Below are 20,989 nucleotides of genomic sequence, written 5' to 3'. Positions count from 1 at the left end.
CAGCTACCTGAAACCATCCTGGGCCCAGTCGCACCAAAACTTTGGTCCAGCTCTCTCCAAAAATTCGACTTCCCTGACTGTGTCTGAGTCAAATCTCTACCATATTCTAATGGTGTGGACGGGGAAGGTTGCTCAGAAAAGAACAAAGAAAAGAAAAGAACGGTGGCTAAAATATACAAACCATAACCATTGGCTCCTTTATTGTAACCTCTCACTTTCCATTTGAAAGGTCTTTTGGTTGGCAGGCTCCTTATTAATTATTGGATTGGCATCAGTGATTAACCCGACCATAGGCTGGCGCTGGCTGATCAGAATCTCCTCTGTTCCAGGAATCATTCTCATCCTGGCATTTAAGGTGAGAAGAACACTCCCTCCCACCCAAAAGAACACACTAGGTCTGGAATCTCTAGGTATATTTTGCCATCAGCTGATAGAGACAGCAGGACCTGATAGCCTGCCCCTGTGGTCCTGCTTTCACCGTAACCCACAGCAGCCCTCTCATGGAGACAAACTTTGAAGAGCCCACACCAGCCACCAGCACGCAGGGACCTGCAGGAGACAGCCTCTTTCTACAGATTTGCTGTTCCTTCATAGCAGCATCCCAAGACTAGGGCATCAGTGTTCTGGATCCATACACTGTATTCTCATATTGTGGTGGTGGGGGAGGGAAGGGCATGCAAACATAGATGAGATGAGATTGGATTAGATTACGTAGAAGCTTGCAATTCATATGCTGGCAAATTTAGGAATTTGTTGCTGTCATCCATGTATATACCCCATCCTCGTAACTCTTTACATTTTGTAGAACTAAGTGAATAATTCACAACAAACAATGTACCCAACAAAGTTAGCCTTTTAACAGGTTGCAATGTCGTCTTATTTATTAAGGGGAGAGCATATTTTCTTTCTCTGGACTGATGTAAACAAGTCTCTGTGAATATCGCAATTTGAGCTATGTTGGTTAGCTGTGATTGGTCAGATAAATCACATAGACGATAAAATCCATTCCCTGATTGGATGAGTGCCCAAGCATGTCTGAGAGTATGTCTACACCGCAGGCAAAAATGTGATTTGCAGCTTGGGGAGACATCATTGCTCTAGTTTTAATGTATTTAGTACAGCTAAAAATAGCAGTGAAGTACAAAACTGCCTGGTCCCCTGGAATATGGATTCACATTCCAAACCCATGCTGAAGCCTGTGCTCCTATATCTTCACTGCTATATTTAGGCCTATATTATGCCTGTCCAAGCTGCAATCACACCTTCGATTGCAGTGTCGACATGGACTGAGATAAATACGTATGCTTGCAAATATAAACTAGGATCTCTGTAAATACCCATGTCTTGAAATTTGACTTCTCTGAACATCTCTGCTAGTAAAACTATGCTGCCTGATTTGTTCATGGAAATAACAAAATGAGAGGCACAAGCATGGCCAAGCAAATGCCTTTAAAAATTCAAGCACCGCTTTCTGTAATATTCATTCAGTTCTACTTATTTTGTGATCAATACGAGGGATGAGTGAAACACTCCAGTTAAACTAATGTCCCCCAGTTTTGTCCATCCCTTGAAATGAACCCAAAATCTCTTTTAAGTCTGGGACGCTTTTATTAAGAGGGAGAGGTATGTTGTTAGTCTCAGGTTACAATGTCAGATTCAAGTTAGGTTTTGTTTAATTATTATTTTTGTTTCACTGTTTTGGTTTGGTTTCCCCACAGTTTTAAAAAAGCCATTTTCTTTTTATTGATTGGCTGTCCCAGAATGGCTGTAGAACGGAGATCAGTAGTTCTGTTAGTTCTCTGAGAACTCACTGAATATGTGCAAGGAATTGCTGTTGTTCAGAACACTTATCTAGCACTGTTTATAGACTGGACCAGAGCCTCAGGTTGGGTCAATCAGCATAGCTCCACTGCAGTCGATGGAGTGACACCAATTTACGCCAGCTGAGGGTCTGGCTTAATATTTATGAATGTGCATTCTCAGTGGATTGGAAAACTGAACCATGCAGATGGGAAACAGCAAAAAGAAGGGGGAAATCCAATAACTGTTGGGTCTGTGCACTGTCTCCTGGCACTTAACCAAAGCTCTGTCTTGCTGCTCAAAGCGGTTAAAGCTCTTCCTAACCAACCTGTATTTGCAGTTCATTCCAGAGTCTGCTCGGTACAATGTATCTACTGGAAATAACAAAGCCGCCGTTGAAACACTGGAGAAGATAGCCAAGATGAACCGCTCAGTAATGCCAGAAGGGATCTTGGTGGAGTCTGTTAATGTGAGAGTTAAAATATCTTCTCTCATCACGCTGATGGTTGATTGGATATTTCCTGGGGCACAGGATTACTGGGATTCTAGGGGACAGGGCTATCTTGCTTAAGCTTTTCATGCTCTATGCGTTTCTACTATATCAGGCATCATTCCAAAGGAATATTGAATGCCATGATAGAAGCTGTCATTTGTCTATTTAAAAGAGAGAAATCTTAGCCCTTTCATTTTAATGGGCTTGTTTATTCTATTCTTCTTCTCATTCAAATGAACATAATGCTGGGGAAATGTTTGCTTTTGCTACCATAAAAAAGGCTTCCAGTAGAGAGCACCCCCTTTGACCTGGTGAGATCCCTAAGCAGTCTTTTCCGAGTTGCTGAGAGATCTGGCAACAGCTCTCCGGGTGCAGGAAATTCATGTCTTTCCCTTCCTGGAAGATCTGTTCATCCAAGCTCCTTTTTGAGGAAAATGGCCCTTCAGGACACAGAAACAACCATCACCTGCCTGCAAGAGCATAGCTTGTAGGTGAACATGAAGAAAAACCATCTGGTGCTGAGTCAGAGACCAAAGCACCTCGGAGTAATGCTAGCCCAGCCAAAGACGAGGCCTTCATCTCTGACATGAGACAATTGCCCCTTGTTGGCCTGACTCAATGATTGACAACTGCACCCAGGTATCAGTAAGATTCCTCATGCAGCTCCAGGGCACGCTAGTATCAAGTGTGGAAATTCTCCAGGTGGCACATTTCCAGATAAAGAGCTACAAAGATTCCTCCTCCCCTCCCTGTGCCATGGCTGGACAGAGTTAAGCATGGCTTGCTGCCTCAGGTATGCAGTCCAACTCCTCAAATGGGGGCCCATAGAAACATACAAGTGACTCAGGGAGAACAGACAGACCAAGAGTGAAAAAGAATCATGAACTGTGGGAAACTGGGCTTATGCTCCTTCCTTTCCAGATAGAACTGCAAGGCAAGCATGTACTAGTCATGACCGGCAACACCCAGGCACTGGCAGATGTGGGGGAATGGAGCTGGAGCACTTAACGGTGCGGGAGCACTGGAGCAGTCATTATTGGTTACAATATGGCTCAGGCCCTGCATATCAATATTAAAGGAAACATCATGGTGTGAGTGGCTCAAGAGGCCACAGTTAGATTGAAAGAACTTAGACCTGAACCATGGGAATCTTCAACACCATCACCCAGCTTGGAGGGGTCCCTCTTCTAGACCTGTTTGCTGCTTATCTAATCCCACAGGCACTTAGCATTGGCCTTGGCAACTCATGCAATGTGGTACTATTGAATTGGCATTAGGATTAAACAAGAAAGGCCTTCCCTATACGCTCTGTAAAATTTCTGTAAAGAGATCTCACTGGCTCTGTGATGTTTTTATTAAAATTTAAAGTTATGCACACAGCCATGTTAAACAAAGAGAAAAAAATCAACTCGAAACATTCATGTGAACTCTTTCCCCCTCCCCTGGGACAAGTGATGATTAATTGACTCTCTTCACATTCATGGCAGCAAGAATCTTGCCTTAGATGTACCAATCCTCTAGATGTTACTACATATCTTCACTTTCATATCTGCTAGCCCAATGTCTGACAGCTGGTTAGATGCAGAATACAAAAGCAAGCATACAGCCTCTAATTTCTGACTCTGTTTCTCATTACGGCATTTATGTCTTGTAACATAAAATGTTACATACAAATGGTAACTGCGGTCAATTCAGACCGCAGTAGTCAAACCAGAAACAAATAAGTAACCAACACCTTTCCCAGCTTAGGCCATAATACAGCAAATTTTTCCACGCAAGTAGAGCCTGGGAACATTCAGAGCCCTGTGGAAGTCAGTGGGGCTGCACATGGACTTACAGGATCATGGCCACATCCCCACACATTCTCTCTACAACCTTTTCCCTTTTGGTGCTCTTTAATCTCCAGATTCATCTGTGTGCTGCTGCAGTGTGTTACATGTCTGCCTTTCAGCTCAGCAAACATATTAGTGTATAGAAATACATGGTAGCACCAGAAAATTAGTCGAGAGAGCCAAGATACTTCTCCAAACTTGTGTTTTCTATTAAATGCAGGAAAGAAGAGGTAGATTCTGCGACCTATTGGACTCCAAATACTTACGAACTACTTTGCAAATATGGATCATATGGTAAATATGTTATTTGGTTTTGGTTATTGTTTTTAACGTAATTCTTTCATATGAGGGGGGTAGGACCCTGATTGAAAGTCTCCCATTGACTCTAAAGCAAGTTGGATCAGACTCTGAGTGACCTACAGAGACATCCGGTGTAGCGGTCATAGGGGGGAACATCTGGATTGGTTTTAAGATTGCTCTCTCACCCCTGGCTTTCCCAAAACGAGAACCCGTGCTCCACCAGCTGCTTTGGTAGCACAGCCAGAGTACCAGTGAAATAGGTTTCAGACAGAATGTTGTTAGCTCTTACTGATTCCACTGGCTTTGGAAAATTCAACGTGAACAAAAGATGACTCTCATCTGAAGTCTCATAAGTAGGCCTGAAGTAGATCAATCTATATTTTAATGGCACCATTGTCTAGAATTATAATGAGAAAAGGTGGGTGAGGTCATATCTTTTATTGGACCAACTTCTGTGTAGTTCAAATCAACAGGAGTTAGTCCAATAAAAGATAGTACCTCATCCACCTTCTCTCTCTCAGCACCTGGGACCAATGCAGCTATGACACCACTGCAGACTAGAATTGTAATGTGCTGATAATGGGTGTGTGGAAGCTCAGGGATCCAGAATCTTTGTATATCGGTCCCTGAATCTTTTATGATTTTTCTATTTTTGTAAAATACAGTTTTTCTACGGTTATAAATCAGCTTATAGGCTCCATAGATTTACTTTCCCATCCTCTGTGTACTTAGCATTCTCCCTGCATTCAGTATGCAGGTCTTTTGATAGCTTTCAGAGTAACAGCCATGTTAGTCTGTATTCGCAAAAAGAAAAGGAGTACTTGTGGCACCTTAGAGACTAACCAATTTATTTGAGCATAAGCTTTCGTGAGCTACAGCTCATTTCATCGGATGCATACTGTGGAAAATACAACAAATACAACAAACATCTTCTGTATTTTCCACAGTATGCATCCGATGAAGTGAGCTGTAGCTCACGAAAGCTTATGCTCAAATAATTTGATAGCTTGTAATTCTGAGGCTCGCTTCTTCAATTGCCGGGGGGGGGGAGGGGAAAGGGAATAAAAATCCACTTCTTAGCCTGTTTATGATGAGGGACATGCCGAATTAGGTGATGATGTTGCAACAAGGCTGCCGTCATTAATACTCTGCTCTTGACAGACAGCCATGACAATATATGAGCTTCCCCCATCAGACGGTGCCTAAAATTGATTTTAAAAGTCACTGCACAGAATGGGGAATGAAGCTCTGATGGTCCTAGGATTTGGTAAAAGAAGCATCAGGGATTTGTTTTAAATATTCAATGGGCAGGTTCCACCAGGAGTGAATGTTTGAAAAATTTCCTGGCACAAACATGCATTGCTACACATTTTTAGGGCCCACTGCCCCAGCCTGTAAATAATACCATTGCTCCTTTCATCAATGGGTCTCAAACATTTGGAAAATAGTATAAGGTAGGTAAGAAACATACAGTGATAATTTCCACCCACCATGCACCCACCTCTGGTATAGAACATGGCAGCTGTTTAGCAGTGCACAGCAATACTTCACAATACATGTGGGGAAAAATTATCTTTAACTGAAATGGCAGGGAGAGACAGAATGTAATTATACAGACTGGCATTTGGCCAGGGCTTCAGGGCTAATCTTCCTGTTCATATGAAAATTATAATGGGAATTTTAATGGTCACAAGGGATCAGGATCTTGGCTTTACATTTTAAACGAAAGCTTGTAAACTACAGTATATAGAGCCCTGCATCAACGAATTTTAAGAACACCGTGGGCCCAATGCTGCCACACTTCCTCAAGCTGAGTAGTATTTTATTCTGCGGCTTTAACATGGAATAAGCTCATATTCCGTGGTGGTAATTTCACCCCTATGCAGAAAGTCTGAACAAAAGCCTATGTATTTCTTAAATTCTACTTCTTAAGTCCTCAAAACAGGGTGTAAGTGAAACATTGACCTTATGCTGGCTTTCTGTACCAAGGTGAATTTCACCCTCTGTGAGATAGATTTATACCCATTTTATGGATGGGAAAACTGACACACACAGAGATCAGCGATATTTGGACTGTAAGCTCCTTTGGACAGGGACCGTCTTTTCATCCCTGTTTGTACAGCATAATGGGGTCCTGGTCCATGACAGGGACTTCTAGGTGCTACCATACTACAAATTAATAACAACAGTCCAGTTAAGAACTGGGCTTTTTCTTTTAATAAAGAGGAGTACTTATATGGTAGCTGCCATTGTGTAACACATTTGTGACAACCAGTTTGCTGCTGGTTGCACAAATAACTACTGGGGTTTCTCTGGACTTAAGATTTCCAAAAGTTAAGTGTTGTTTACCTGTTTTGCTTTGTAATTGTACTTGGGCATTTAATATCTGCTGAGTTTTATTCCTCTGTGGTTCCATGAATCTGATTATTTTCTCCTTGTCAACATTGGTTTTCTTTCCCCCAGGCTTGGAATATCTTTTGCTTATTATGGCGTCATCCTGGCCAGTGCTGAGTTACTGGAGCGGGACATGGTCTGTAGTTTGCAGACAGCAGCAGCGAAGGAGTTGGGGAATGATTCAGAGGAAAGCCACAGCCCATGTCACTGTCGCTTATTTGCCCCTTCAGATTACCGGATCATGATCATCAGCACAATTGGAGAGATTGCATGTAACAGAAACATCTCCAAGTTGTCTTTCTGTGGCTATTTAATGTGTTATGCAAAGTGTTTAACTCGGCAGTTTTACATGCCCGTGCTCAAAACAATATATAAGCTATAGGTGAAAATCACCCTGTGCACAGAGCCAGCCAAGGGCAATGCACTACTTCAGTGGGATTTACAGTAGAACCTCAGAGTTACAAACACCCTGGGAATGGAGGTTGTTTGTAAATCTGAACAGAATGTTATAGTGGTTCTTTCAAAAGTTGACAACTGACCATTGACTTAATACAGCTTTGAAACTTTACTGTGCAGAAGAAAAATGCTGCTTTTAACCATCTTAATTTAAATGAAACAAACCCAGAAACAGTTTCCTTACCTAGTCAAGTCATTTTTTTAAACTTTCCCTTTATTTTTTTCGTAGTTTACATTTATTACAGTATTATACTGTATTTGCTTTTTTTGGGGTGAGGAGGTGAAGGGGGAGGGAAGGGAGGGTCTCTGCTGCCTGATTGCATACTTCCGGTTCCAAATGAGGTGTGTGGTTGACCGGTCAGTTTGTAACTCTGGTGCTCATAACTCTGAGGTTCTGCTGTAGCTGCATATGCTTTGTGCTGGTGTCAAAGGGAGGAATTTCACCCTACATGACTAATTTATCTTTAAGGACAGTTGTGAAAATTTAACTGGCAAAGCCGAATAGCCCCTATGCAGGGGATACATAATGACTTTCTTTTTTTAAAATGACCATAGGAAACTACCTGAACAGTAAAGTCCAGATCCTCAAAGATACTTAGGTGCCTATCTTGCACTGAAATCAGTGGAGGCTAAGCACCCAAATGCTTCCGAAGTTCAGGTTCTAAGTTACCAGAGAGCCAGGACTGGCTTGAAGGCAAACTTTCAGACAACAGTGACTTTTGGAAATGCTAGCAAGAATTGCAATCAGTCACTGATATGTAGGCAACAGAATGCAGCAAAGGTGTGCTTTAGCTTAGAAAGGGTATTATTTCAGTGCCATCATCCTGTACTGTGCAGCAGAGACCTGCTCAGAGTAGGTTAGAATGGAATACAGCAGAAAGTACACAATGCATCCAGAGCAACACAAATCACCATGTTTCTTGGTATATCTCCTCTACTTCAGTATTAGGTGGTAAAAGTGTCATGTGATAACATGTTTCCATAGCACCTTCCATCTAAGGTGCTCAAAGTACTTGGTAAAACATTACTGGATTTAGCTTCATGGCTCCCCTGTGAGGTAAGCTTTATCCCCATTTACATCTAGGGCAATGAGATAAAAGGAGATTAAAAGTTTGATCCTGTAAGGTGCCAAACTCTCTGACCTCAGTCCAACAAAGGGCATAAACACATACTTAAGCTAGAAGTTAACCATGTGCTTCAGTGTTCTGCTGGGCTGGAGCCACATTGCTTAGCATCCTGGAGCTCTGGGTGACTTGCCCAACTCGTACGGGAAGTCTTTGGGAGAGTTGGGGATAGAACCCAGCTGTCTAGAGTTCAAGTGCTGTGCTTAACCACATGACCTCACCCTTCCTCCCAGCATCTTGCTGGTACTAAGAAGTGATCAAGGCTATAATGCTAGTGAGACATTACTGGAGTCGTGACACAATAGTAGTGTGTCTATAGCGGGAACTAAAGTGTCTCAAGTGAGGCCGGTTCAGAAACTCCAGACATTAAAAAAAAAAAGAAAAAGGAAAAATAAGTAAGAGGAAGATCATAGTGTTTGGGTAATGGAGGGTGAAATCTTTTCTACTGGGCATGGTGGGATGGAATTCCTGGTTTGTAGTGTCAGGAAATGACCGCTAAATAGGGGCTGAGACATAATTAGATCATCTAACTCTGAAGTTTGACATTTATGTTTTGTTCTGTTTTCCAGTAAATCCCTTAAACATTCTAGGCATCAATTTCCTAGGAAGACGGCTGAGCCTGTCTATAACAATGGGATGCACTGCACTATTTTTCCTCTTCCTTAATATCTGCACTACAAGGTAGCGTATTAGATTAGTATGCTAGTACTGTCGTGGTGGTTTGTAATACCATAGGCAGAGGGCAGGACCTCTTAAATTCTCAGTTTGCTAATCAGCAGTCCTGATAATTCTCTCTCTCTCAAAAAAAATCTCCTGCAGTTTCCTGTCACTTCCCAGCAAAAAAATGTAATAGCAGAAGCTGTAGTGAGGTCTTGTATTGCTGAGACTACGGGGATTTCACAAAATATACGACAGGACGTGTCCTAGCATGCTATGGAGTGCGATAAATAATTATAGCTAAACCACACATCAAGATAAGGAAACAAAGTACATTGTGTGGTACAGTGCCCATAATTTTTTGCATTGTTTGTTTGCTCATTTACCAAGTTAGGGTAGGTCTCTACGGAGAACAGAAAACCTATGGCTGGCCTGAGCCAGCCGACTTGGGCTATGGGGCTGTTTCATCGCTGTATAGACTTCCAGGCTTGGGCTGAAGTCCAGGCTCTAGGACCCTGGGAAGTGGGAGGGTCCCAGAGCTCAGGGTCCAGGCCGAGTCCATGAGCCCAAGTTGGCTGGCACAGGCCAGCTGCGCGTTTTTCTTTGCCTTGTAGACATCCCCTTAGACTAATAATCCATGGGGCGGGGGTGGGTCTCGTAATCAGGATGAATTAGCAAGGTTTGACTATATTCACTAAATAAAGACTGAGCTGAAGGGACTTACAGGTTCCTCCCGTGAAGCTGGCAGAGCTTGTCAGTTTTTTTGAAGTGGACCAGGACTGCAGCTAGGGCTCTGAAATGACCCTTCAGCTTAAAGGTTCCATTAAACTGACCTTTCAGCTGTGAGGGACGGCCATGAAGCACAGTTGCTAATGGTCTGCTTTACTGGTGCCTGAAAAACAGCATAGGAAAATTGTATGTTCATGTTTGAGATGGGAAATTTAAAAATTTAGTATCATAGGTGCTGGAACCAGTGATGCTGCACCCCCTGGCTTGAAGTGGTTTCCATCATATCCACGGTTCACAGTTTGGTTCAGTGGCTCTCAGCACCCCACTGTACAAATTGTTCCAGCACCCCTGACTAGTATAATTTTCTTCAAACTTGGCTTGTTGCATACATGGCAGGGAAATTTAGAAATCAAGCCAAAGTCAAAGTTTCTAGCCAAATCTATGCAATAGTTACTTGAATGCAAAATTCTGATTGGAATAAAGGGCTTTTTCCAGTGGCCAAATACCTGAAACAATTATGCTCAGTCTTCACCTTTGGGCTGAGTCCAAGCATAGACTTTGTGAGAGTTAATAAGCAACTGAGAAAGAGGGATAAGACAGCAAGTTAGAACCCAGTCTTAACTCTAACAGATGCAACCTGACGTGCTATAATGAATATAGATGTCATCTCTCCCTTGGCTTGAAAGCTTGGTCAGTCCATTTTCCAAGCATTTTCTCAAGAAGAAAGTCCCTCAGTGTGAATCATCAACCTTTCCTTGTCAATTGAATGGATAAAGGTTACATTTGTCATTATTACATTTTACTTGTGTCTTTTATTATATTCTTATTTTGGAGGGAAGTTCCTTAGTGCAGTGAGTAACCACTTGCTTTGTCTGTGTTTTAACAAGTGTTCTCTGATGCTAGTGCCATATTCTCCACCCCTTTCTCCCTAGTACGGGTCTGATCGGTTTTCTCTTCATGCTGCGTGCCTTGGTAGCAGCAAACTTCAACACCATCTACATTTACACAGCAGAGGTAGGTCCTTCTGAAAGTTCCTCATTAAGCTGCTCTTGCCAGAAGCTGGGAATGGGCGAAGGGAATTACCATTTTTGTTCATTCCCTCTGAAGCACCTGGCATTGGCCACTGTCAGAAGACAGGATCCTGGGCTAGATGGACCTTTGGTCTGACAGTGTATGGCTGTTCTTATGGAGTGTATTAAATGAATAACAGCACAGTTGCCTATTCTCAGGAATTTTCCCATGCTAGTTGTCTGTGGCAAAGTTATTGTAACTATATGATTATCTATGAGTCTGCTTTACTATCTCTGTAATAATAATTTAGTATATCATAATCGTGCTTACAAGAATGCACCTGCAGTGCATAGATATATTAATCTTTTGGTGGTCTAGAATTGCGGAAGTCCATTATTGGCTATGGATGTGTCAGAAACCACTAACCTGAGACCGTTTAATAAAAAGGGACAATGAAGCCCACCCAGTGCCTGGAAAATGCTTCTTGAGACTGCTCCCCTCGAAGAAGGAAAGCAGTTGGGGAATCCTTCTCTTGAAGTGGCTTAGTGAGAATGATACCGCTCTGAGTCCTTCCACAACCATATTTCTAACAGATAATAAACTACACAGTCCCACCCCTTTATGCTTATGTGCTTTGCTGAAACAGGGCCTAGGAGTGGCAAAAAGCATAATTCACAGTGAGTCTTGGAGGTTCTTTTTAGATCACTTTTTTGTCTAATACATAAGTGAATTTAGGGCTTGCCTAAGGATTGAAAGCCCTGGACACTACTTGTCTCTGTCCATCAGACATGGAGCGTGGCCATGCAAGCGTACCCTGTATCACCCTATCACGGTTCTGTAACCCTGACCTTGAGCAACCACCTCTAAGGCTGAGGGATTCGTTCAGTGTCCGCTCCAGCTTTGATTGGACTAACGCAGTGGTTCTCAACCTATTTACCATTGTGAGCCGCAACAGTACCTCTATGGCCCTGAGGATGTCACATGGGCTGCAGCTGTGTGCTGATTGGGCTGCAAGTGGCCCATGGGCCATGTGTTGAGAACCATTTGACTAACACAAACTGATTCAATATGGAAGAGAGATTTGGGAGCCTTACTGCCCTTTGAAAATCTCCCCCTACAGCTGTCCTTTCTTGTGCAGTGAGCCGCCAGGAACCAGTGGCATGCCATAGTTCTTTCTGGTATTGAATTAAACCCTCTTTGTCCTGTTACAGGTTTACCCTACCACAATGCGAGCTCTGGGGATGGGGACAAGTGGTTCACTATGTCGGATTGGAGCTATGGTGGCACCATTTATAGCACAAGTAAGATGCTTTTCCTGTTATCAGCCTGGTATGAGGTGGGGGTTGTCAGTGATGGGGAATGGGAAAAAAAAGCCCTAGGATGGTATTTCTTCAGCTACCTTGGAAGAGCTTTCAGCACTGGCCTTTGTTTTTATGGGCACCGTTTTGGTTTTTGGTAAACTCTATGCCCAGCGTTGCCCTCAGATGCACCCACAGATCTCCTGAAAGCTCATAGGTGCATGCATACACATGTACATACTGACCTTTGTTTTTGCCAAGACATTGGGTCTTTGATATTTATGTGGGATACTAGGATTAGTTACGTGGTCATTGCCAAAAAGACCCGCATCCATGGTGGTTCTTGACTTTTTTGACAGATGAGACACAAGTCAGAAAATGGTTACATCTCCCCTCCCCAGTGTATAATTTAATAGCTATTAAAAGTTTATCTTATTTATAATGCAGTAGCAGCAGGAGGACTCGGGAGCTGGAGCTGCTGCTGCGGCTACTCAGGCCACAACCGGAGGGTGGAGCATGAGGCCGGCCTGGGAGTTGACAACAGCTCTTGGTGGTTAACTTGGACAGCCCTCCTGAGGCTAGGGAGGCACAGGTCCCAACCCTGCCCCCTGAACCTCCCCTTGAGCCTGGCCTCAACTGCTCTCATTCCCCAGCTGTGGTCCCTCCATGCAGTGCTTACCACAGCAATGCTGATAAAATGAGTCCTCTGCAGGGTAAATTGTCATGGTAACAAGGCAGCTCCTTGAGGCACTTTTCGCTATCCCACATTTCAGCCTCACGCAGCACCACATTCGTCAAACTTCCTAGTGTGGGGTTTCACTACGGGTGCGTGGATTGTGCCATTTAAAGCTGTATAAAAGTATCAGTTACATAAAAAAGAATATGCAAAAGGTATGGTGTAGCTTTTTGGGAATTCTTGAGTAGCCTGTGGCTCATGTTCCTGGGCTGGCAAGCTGCTCCTGCCCTGTGTAAAGCTCTCTGTACAGAACGTAACTGGTTAGCGTGTGTTACACACTTTGCGGAAGCTGTTAGAACAGCTTGTTTTCTTCGCTATTATTGAATCCTTTAGTCTCTTATCCATTTCACATCTTGATTCCTACCATGCCCCCTGACCACAATCTTGTACTGCAGCATGGAGCTGATGCTTGAATTGTTTGTTTGTAGGTTCTCATGAATGCTTCCTTCCTTGGGGCCTTGTGCCTTTTCTCAGGCGTGTGTGTGGTGTGTGCCATCTCTGCCTTCACTCTGCCCATAGAGACCAAAGGAAGAGCGCTCCAGGTTTGTAATATCTCATTTCTGACACAGCTACAGCTTTGTCCCCATGAGAAAATGATACTGATTTAACTAAATCAGTTTAGAGGCTCCTAAAATCATTATCCTCTCCCAGCTCCATAAAAAGCCCACAAACCAAAATAACAGGTTTCAGAGTGGCAGCCGTGTTCATCTGTATCCGCAAAAAGAAAAGGAGTACTTGTGGCACCTTAGAGACTAACAAATTTATTTGAGCATAAGCTTTCGTGAGCTACGGCTCACTTATTCCGATGCATGCAGTGGAAAATACAGTAGGGGGATTTATACACACAGAGAACATGAAACAATGGGTGTTACCATACACACTGTAAGGAGAGTGATCAGGTAAGGTGAGCGATTACCAGCAGGAGAGGGGGGGAAAACCTTTTGTAGGGATAATCAAGGTGGGCCATTTCCAGCAGTTGACAAGAACGTCTGAGGAACTGGGGGGCGGGGAGAGTGAGGGAGGGAGAACATGGGGAAATAGTTTTACTTTGTGTAATGACACATCCACTCCCAGTCTTTATTCAAGCCTAAGTTAATTGTGTCCAGTTTGCAAATTAATTCCAATTCAGCAGTCTCTCGTTAGAGTCTGTTTGTTTTTGAAGTTTATTTTGTTGAAGAATTGCCCCATTTAGGTCTGTAATCGAGTGACCAAAGAGATTGAAGGGTTCTCCGACCGGTTTTTGAATGTTATAATTCTTTACGTTTGATTTGTGTCTATTTATTCTTTTATGTAGAGACTATCTGGTCTGGCCAATGCACATGGCAGAGGGGCACATGATGGCATATGTCACATTTTTAGATGTGCAGGTGAACGAGCCTCTGATAGTGTGGCTGATGTGATTAGGCCCTATGATGGTGTCCCCTGAATAGATATATATCAACAAAAAAACTTGTCAACTGCTGGAAATGGCCCACCTTGATTATCACTACAAAAGGTTTTCCCCGCTCTCCTGCTGGTAATAGCTCACCTTACCTCATCATTACAGTGTGTATGGTAACAAACACCCATTGTTTCATGTTCTCGGTGTATATAAATCTCCCCACTGTATTTTCCACTGAATACATCCAATAAAGTGAGCTGTAGCTCACAAAAGTTTATGCTCAAATAAATTTGTTAGTCTCTACAGTGCCACAAGTAAACCAAAATAAGTGTCTTTACACACACAGGTTGGACTGATCTAACTAAGCCCTTGTCTTACTACAAATACTTTGCCATTATAGCTCTATTGGCATAGCTAGGCTGCCAGAGCACTGTCACCATACCTCTTAGCATAATGCCACCACCTTCCTAAAAAAACCAGTTTCAGAGAAGGACTTAAGGTTGTTTAATTACTCTGCCTCTGTGGGTAAAACGCAGCCCTGTGCTGAAGACTCACACACTATTTAAACCCTCAAATGGTTAATATTGCAATAATCAAACAAGAACACTCCAATAAATCGCATTACATGTAAGAGAAAAGCTTTGATCCATCTATAATTGACATGACCTAGATAAATGGGCTGCATTCTTGTGAGCTAATATCACAGCTGAAGTTTCAATAGACATCATCCTTTTTGCAGACAAGGTCTATGGCCCTGATTTTGCTACCAGTTATACTTTTCACATAGGATTAGTCCCATGGAGGTTAATAGAAATAATCAAGTATGCAAAGTTACTTGTGCACAAAAGTTAACCAGATTAGGGCCACAGGCTTTATTTTCAGCAGGGATGATGCCAATGCTTATGCAAATGTGTAACTTTGCATACTTGATAACATCCTATTAACATCAATGGGATTAATTCTGTTCATAAAGTTATGCATGCCTGCAGATTCTAGACTAATGAATGTATTGCCCCTCGCTCTCTAATAGTAGGGATAGGAGGCCATATAAAATGCTGTCTGTATTCTTTAACACAGTGACATTTAAGGCTAAGAGCCAAGGTGGCAATGTCTACATTATGCCTTCCAAATCTGCTTTGTAGGCAACTATATTTCAAAAGTAATTTTAGAAGTCTGCTCAATGTTATTTGAAAGAGACACAGGCTGAAAATATCCAGCCTTGCATCAGATTCTAATCTTAGAGCAATCTTAGAATAGTGTATGGGTCTTGCAAATACAAGGCAGGATTTTTGGACACACAATAATACACATTTGTATCTGAGAGCGGAACCTGCTCCTGGTCCATAAGCCCCTGTTCTTTCAATTTGACTCTGAAATTTTTATCCTTTTGTATCTTTCCCTTTTTTAGCAAACGAAATGAATGAAGACACTCAAAGTTGCCTCGTATGTGCGAGAAAAAGGAACCCTTTGAATAGTTTCTCAGTTGCAGTTGAGCTGCTTTATGTTGATTGCTTCTTGATGCCATTTCTGGAAAGAGGATGCATAAATAATCACAGTTGAAGAGCACACAAGCTACAGGATGCATTTGGAAAAACTGTTGTGCGCGCGGTCTTTCCTGTGATTCAATAAATAGATCTCTCCCCAGCCCCTGGAACAAGATGAAGTCTCTACACTACCCACCGGATCGGCGGGCAGCAATCGATTTATCGTGTCTAGTCTAGACGCAATAAATCACCCCCAAGTGCTCTCCTGCTGACTCCTGTACTCCAGCTCTGTGAGAGGCGCCGGCAGAGTCGATGGGGGAGCAGCAGCAGTCGACTCACCACGGTAAGTCGATCCAAGTACGTCGACTTCAGCTACATTATGTAGCTGAAGTTGCGTAACTTAGATTGGATTCCCCCCTGGGCTTAGTATTGGTCCTATGCCACAAGATGGCCACTAAAATACATAGGTCCTAGGCCCATCTTGGAGTACCTGGTGTTGGGCAAGTTGGCGTATTTACTTTACAGCTGGAAAAAGGGAGAGGGTGTTTTTCCTTCATGAGTGGAACATGGTTTTTGCCACAGCAACCTGGCTTACAGCATGTACATACTAATCAAGTACAACATTCCTTCCTCAAGGACCAAATACTCCCATCACTGGGACTGACCTGTAAAAGCAAGTTTCACCTTGCCCTCACAATGGGGCTTTCGGGTGATTGCTCTGGCCCTTACATTTACCTCAATGTTTAGAGCTGGCTGGAATTTTTCCATTGGACACGTGCCAGCTTCTGTTTCTCCCCTCAGCAATCAGGGACCCTGGCACAACACTAGGGCTCCCTCCCCTCTTTTTTTAAATGTAACTTCCACTAATGGATATTTCTGTAAGACTGGAAGTTGTACAGAGCTCAATTAAAACAGCAGATACAAAACAGGGTTCAATACAGCGGAGTCAAAACCTGGGTGAAGGGGGCAGCTTTCCCGATCAGGCCCACAGAGGGAGCAGTGGCTGCATAGCGGTGGTGGGTTTGTATGCTGGAAGTCTGAAAACTATAGTGGTTTTTAAACATTCCAAAATCATTCATCTTTTTCAAAATACCTGCATTTCATTAATGTGAAAACTAAAGCTTCCCTTGGCTGTCACAGGCTGGGATAGAACGAGGCTCATGGACACAGTCAGTGTAACCGCAACCATTTAGAATTTTTTTAATCATTAGTGTGTATGGGTGTAAAATGTAGCATTTATCAAGGGGCTACTGCCTCACTTCACCTCAGTCTCCTCTCCACACTGAGACACAGACAGTTAGGAAGTGTTGGAGATGAGTAAGCTACTGTTACCTTGCTAGTGGATACTTGCCCCACTATGGGAATACAATCTTGAGCTAATGCATCATATGAGGGAAGCACTCCTTGCCTTAATTATGCCACTGCCTATGGAGAATTTGGGCAGAAATTAATATTTTTTGCACAGAATTTCCTTTTCCTCCACAGAAATGGGATGCTGGCCACTAGAGGGGCTGGGAGCTGCAGGGTTTCCTGCAGCTGCAATTCTCAGGAGACAGGTTGATTCTCCCTCTGGGCAGGAGGGGGCGTGTGCTGCCAGTGTCTGAGGTGGGCGTGCCACAGCTGGGCTCTGGGGGGATGGGGTAGAGAAAAGGAATTTCCTTAAAACTCTACTCCTGGGGAATTTGTGTGGGTCTGTAATGTTACAGACAGAGTTGCTGATAGGCAGGATTATAGGGTGTCATTTTGACCAAAAAAATTGCAGAACTTTAAAATACCAGTGCAGAATTTTTTGCCACAGAACTCCAGCAGGAGTAAGCACATGAAACATGCCCAGTTGTATTTAGAACAGACATGGTCAGTCTATCCTCTAATCCCCACAGCCCAGCTTCTCTATTTTGGGCCTGTAGTGTTGTCTATGCCTGCTCACATAGTCTTTATCCCGAGGCTTGTTGTGTCGGCAACCACGGGGCAGGGGCCTGGCTCCAAACACTAGTTGTTTCAATACAGCTGCACCTAAGTGTATATACATCTAGGAACAAAGAACATAGGCCATACTTACATGATGGGGAACTTAATCCTAGGAAATGGACTCTGAAAATGATTTGGGGTTGGGGATGGATAATCTGTTGCTTGGCCATGAGCTCTCAGTGCAACACTGTAGCCCAAAGAGCTAGTGTGCAGCTGGCTCCATAAACAGGGGAGTAGAGAGGTTATTTTACCTCTATACTTAGCACTGGTGCAACCGCTGCTGGAATACTGTGTCCAAGTCTGGTGCCTACAATTCAAGAAGGATGTTGATAATTGGAGGGGGTTTAAGAGTCAAGCAAATGATAAAAAAACAGACTTATGGAACTTACTCACTGTAAGTCATATCTATTTTACTTAGGGATGACTTGATTACAGTCTCTGCATGGGGAACACATCTAGTAATGGACTGTTCAGCCTAGCAGAGAAAGGTGTAACACTAAGAACTGGAAGTTGAAGCTAGACAAATTGAGCCTAGAAGGTGTACATTTTTAACAGTGGGTAATCTACCAAGCGTCATAGGAGATTCACCATCACTGACCATTTTTAAATCAACATTGGCTGTTTCTCTGGAAGATCTGCTCTAGGAATTAATTTAAGGAAGTTCTATGGCCTGTGTTCTACTGGAGGGGTGACCAGATGGTCTCTTCTGGCCTTGAACATTAGTAATTTCCTCCCCACTTCCCATCCATCCTGTGCCCTCCATGGTCATACCAATTTTCAAGCTGGCTATGCCTCTGCACATTATATCACATGGGAGTGGAGGGTGAGGTGACTGATATACAGTCATGAAACCTCCATGCATCTGAAGAAGTGGGGTATTTTACCCATGAAAGCTTATGCCCAAATAAATCCGTTAGTCTTTAAGGTGCCACTGGACGCCTTGTTGTTTTGGTGGACACAGACTAACACAGCTGCCCCCTGATACTTGTAAATTTAAAATCATTGATAATTCACTCAACTCAGCACCCACCAGCAGCAGCCCTACACTCCACTCTGGAGAACCAAAATAAAGTAACAAAACCAGGCAACTGTTAATCTAAAACCTAAACTAAATGTTTGACAGTTTTTCTGTAGGTAATTTCCTAGATTTTTTTAAAATAGTTTGTTTACTTTTAGCAACTCCCCTTACGTATTAGGGGGGTTTAGAACTCCCAGCAATAGAATACATACTGCTAGTGGGGCTCCAGGGTACCTCAGCTGGCAGCAGCAGAAGGTTCTTATTCCAGAGCAGAGGTGACCCTGCCTCTGCCTTTTTTCCTTCTCGCTTCATCCCTGCTGCAAACTTCCTAATATTTTATAATGAAAAATGGCAGGTAACCTACAGCTAAAGGGGAAGTACCAGCCACCCTTCTACTAAGGCAAAGACGACTTACCTGGCTATAATGCTCACCTTCAGTCGGTTTCTTCCCCTCACTCCAGAGCTCTGCCACCAAGTAGTCATCAATGATTGTGGCCAGCCTCTAAACTCCTGTGGTAACGATCATGTACACTGGAGCGGCAACCTATCTATCTGTTTGCTTACCTGCAGTATCGGTGTAGACAGCTACCATAGTGCCCCACAAATGGGAATAGTTTGGCTACGGCTGCCCTTATGAAGTTCAGTTTCCACATAAAACCAACCTGAATTAGGGCTTTTAACTGGTCTGTGGAGCACTCACAGACAGGTGCCTTTGAAAGGAAATTGTACTTAGGTCAGTGGAGCATCAAAGAGAACGACTTGAGAAGGGAGCATGGGTTGACATATTTCACAAACACTGCCACAAGAGAGCTAGTGAGGTCAATAGCAGGGTGAAGGAGGAGAGCTGAACAACAGTGTCTCCTGCTTTCCAACTTGAAGAGGTATTGCTATAGTGATGACTCAGTCATCCAGGAGCGATCACCATGACCACCTCTATGAAAGGAATGAGAAATCCAAAACTGTATTCCAAAGATGACATTTTTAGAAGTTCAATAAATTGTCTAAACAACCCTAGGTACAAGTAATTATTCCTTCCTTGCAACTATGCCATTAACTCCTATTAGCACATGTACATTGAATCTGTCTTATCTTGTTTAGAGGACATTTCAGAGACATTTTAGTGCATCTCATTGCAGTAATGCATAGTGACCAAGAGAAATCCAACTGCTGGGATGAGAGGAACAACCTTTCTCACCTATAAAAACACCCCAAACAAATCCCTGATTTTTTAAATATATTTTAATACAGCCCCCCCTTTACATTTTAAATCACCAGTAACTTCTTTGGGGGGGCAACTACACTTCCATTGTACCAGTCAGTATTCTAGGACAACAAATTACACCATGTGCTTTCATGGCTTGGGGTTAAGTACAGTACAAAACTCAAATTCTGGCCAGCCACATGCCTTTGGTAAAATTAATGTCTGGTGATATTACATTTTCTTGAAACTGAGAAAGTCACACATTGAATTCATGTAACATTTTAAAGTTTAATTCTGTACAAATTCTTTTCTTTAAATGAATTTGAGCAGCTGTTGTTCCAGACTGCCGTTTGAATGACGTTCAACATGTAGGATGTAAGGACTGAACTTCAGAGAACAGTCTCTCCAAATGCCTTGATCCCTGGTAGATTTCTGTTTGAGGAGGAAGGGTATAAAGTCTAGTAAACATCCACAAATGTACAGGTCAAAGTGGTCATGACTTTTCCTCTTGACAACTGACAGTCGATAAATATTTGTTTAGTTTTAAAAAATTCATTCCAGTACATGCGACTCATTCATTTAAGCAACTGGCGCTCCTCTCCTTTGAGGCGTTTTTTCCGGGGCTGTACAAAATCATCATCAGAGTCATCACTAAATTCTGGATTGTCTCTCTCACTCCGACAGTAGGGTTGTATAGGGAATTCTCTCTCTGGATAAAGGGTCTTTAGGAGTTCTTCAAAGTAGGCTTCAAGTTTCATGCCAGCATCAGCCACTTCTGAATCAGGCTGTTGGGTGAGTTTACAATAATCAGTGCATCATAAAATAGTTTGACACTTATAGCACCCAAAGAATCTCAAAGTGAAAACTACAAAAATCAAGTAGCAATAAGACACAGACATCTCTGGGAAATGGGTGGCAAACAACCAGCACACAGAACTCTGCAAAAATCAGTGGTAGAGGGGAAATTTTGGCCAAGGACATCACAGCTAATTCCGTCTCTTACAAAATGGACATAAAATCTAATGTTCAAGAACAGACAAGATCATTGGTTTAAGATCTCCACTGAAAAACCTACTTAAGAGATCATACATGGTACAAAGTTTAGCC

General features: G+C 42.9%; 2 protein-coding genes across 5 annotated transcripts in view; one reads left to right on the top strand and one right to left on the bottom strand.

The window, feature by feature from the left end:
• SVOPL (SVOP like) overlaps positions 1-16,007 on the top strand; it is a 30,916-nt gene extending 14,909 nt beyond the window's left edge. Inside the window, exons 8-16 of the mRNA XM_084618400.1 lie at positions 230-355; positions 2,141-2,269; positions 4,346-4,419; positions 6,889-7,091; positions 8,969-9,080; positions 10,718-10,799; positions 12,008-12,097; positions 13,259-13,372; positions 15,620-16,007. Of these exons, the coding sequence (XP_084474526.1) occupies positions 230-355; positions 2,141-2,269; positions 4,346-4,419; positions 6,889-7,091; positions 8,969-9,080; positions 10,718-10,799; positions 12,008-12,097; positions 13,259-13,372; positions 15,620-15,631 (942 nt within the window). The 3' untranslated portion in view covers positions 15,632-16,007. The remainder of the gene's footprint in view (positions 1-229; positions 356-2,140; positions 2,270-4,345; positions 4,420-6,888; positions 7,092-8,968; positions 9,081-10,717; positions 10,800-12,007; positions 12,098-13,258; positions 13,373-15,619) is intronic.
• A 3,895-nt stretch (positions 16,008-19,902) lies between these two features.
• Positions 19,903-20,989, bottom strand: part of TRIM24 (tripartite motif containing 24) — a 138,620-nt gene continuing 137,533 nt past the window's right edge. For all 4 annotated transcript variants that reach the window (XM_084638429.1, XM_084638427.1, XM_084638426.1 and 1 more), the window contains one exon: positions 19,903-20,667. In XM_084638429.1, coding sequence (XP_084494555.1) covers positions 20,458-20,667 — 210 coding nt within the window. In that variant the 3' untranslated portion in view covers positions 19,903-20,457. The remainder of the gene's footprint in view (positions 20,668-20,989) is intronic.

The sequence above is a fragment of the Lepidochelys olivacea genome (genome assembly GCF_965140295.1).
Source record: "Lepidochelys olivacea isolate rLepOli2 genome assembly, chromosome: 1".
NCBI lineage: Eukaryota > Metazoa > Chordata > Testudines > Cheloniidae > Lepidochelys > Lepidochelys olivacea.
This window is presented reverse-complemented; position numbering and strand designations above follow the sequence as displayed.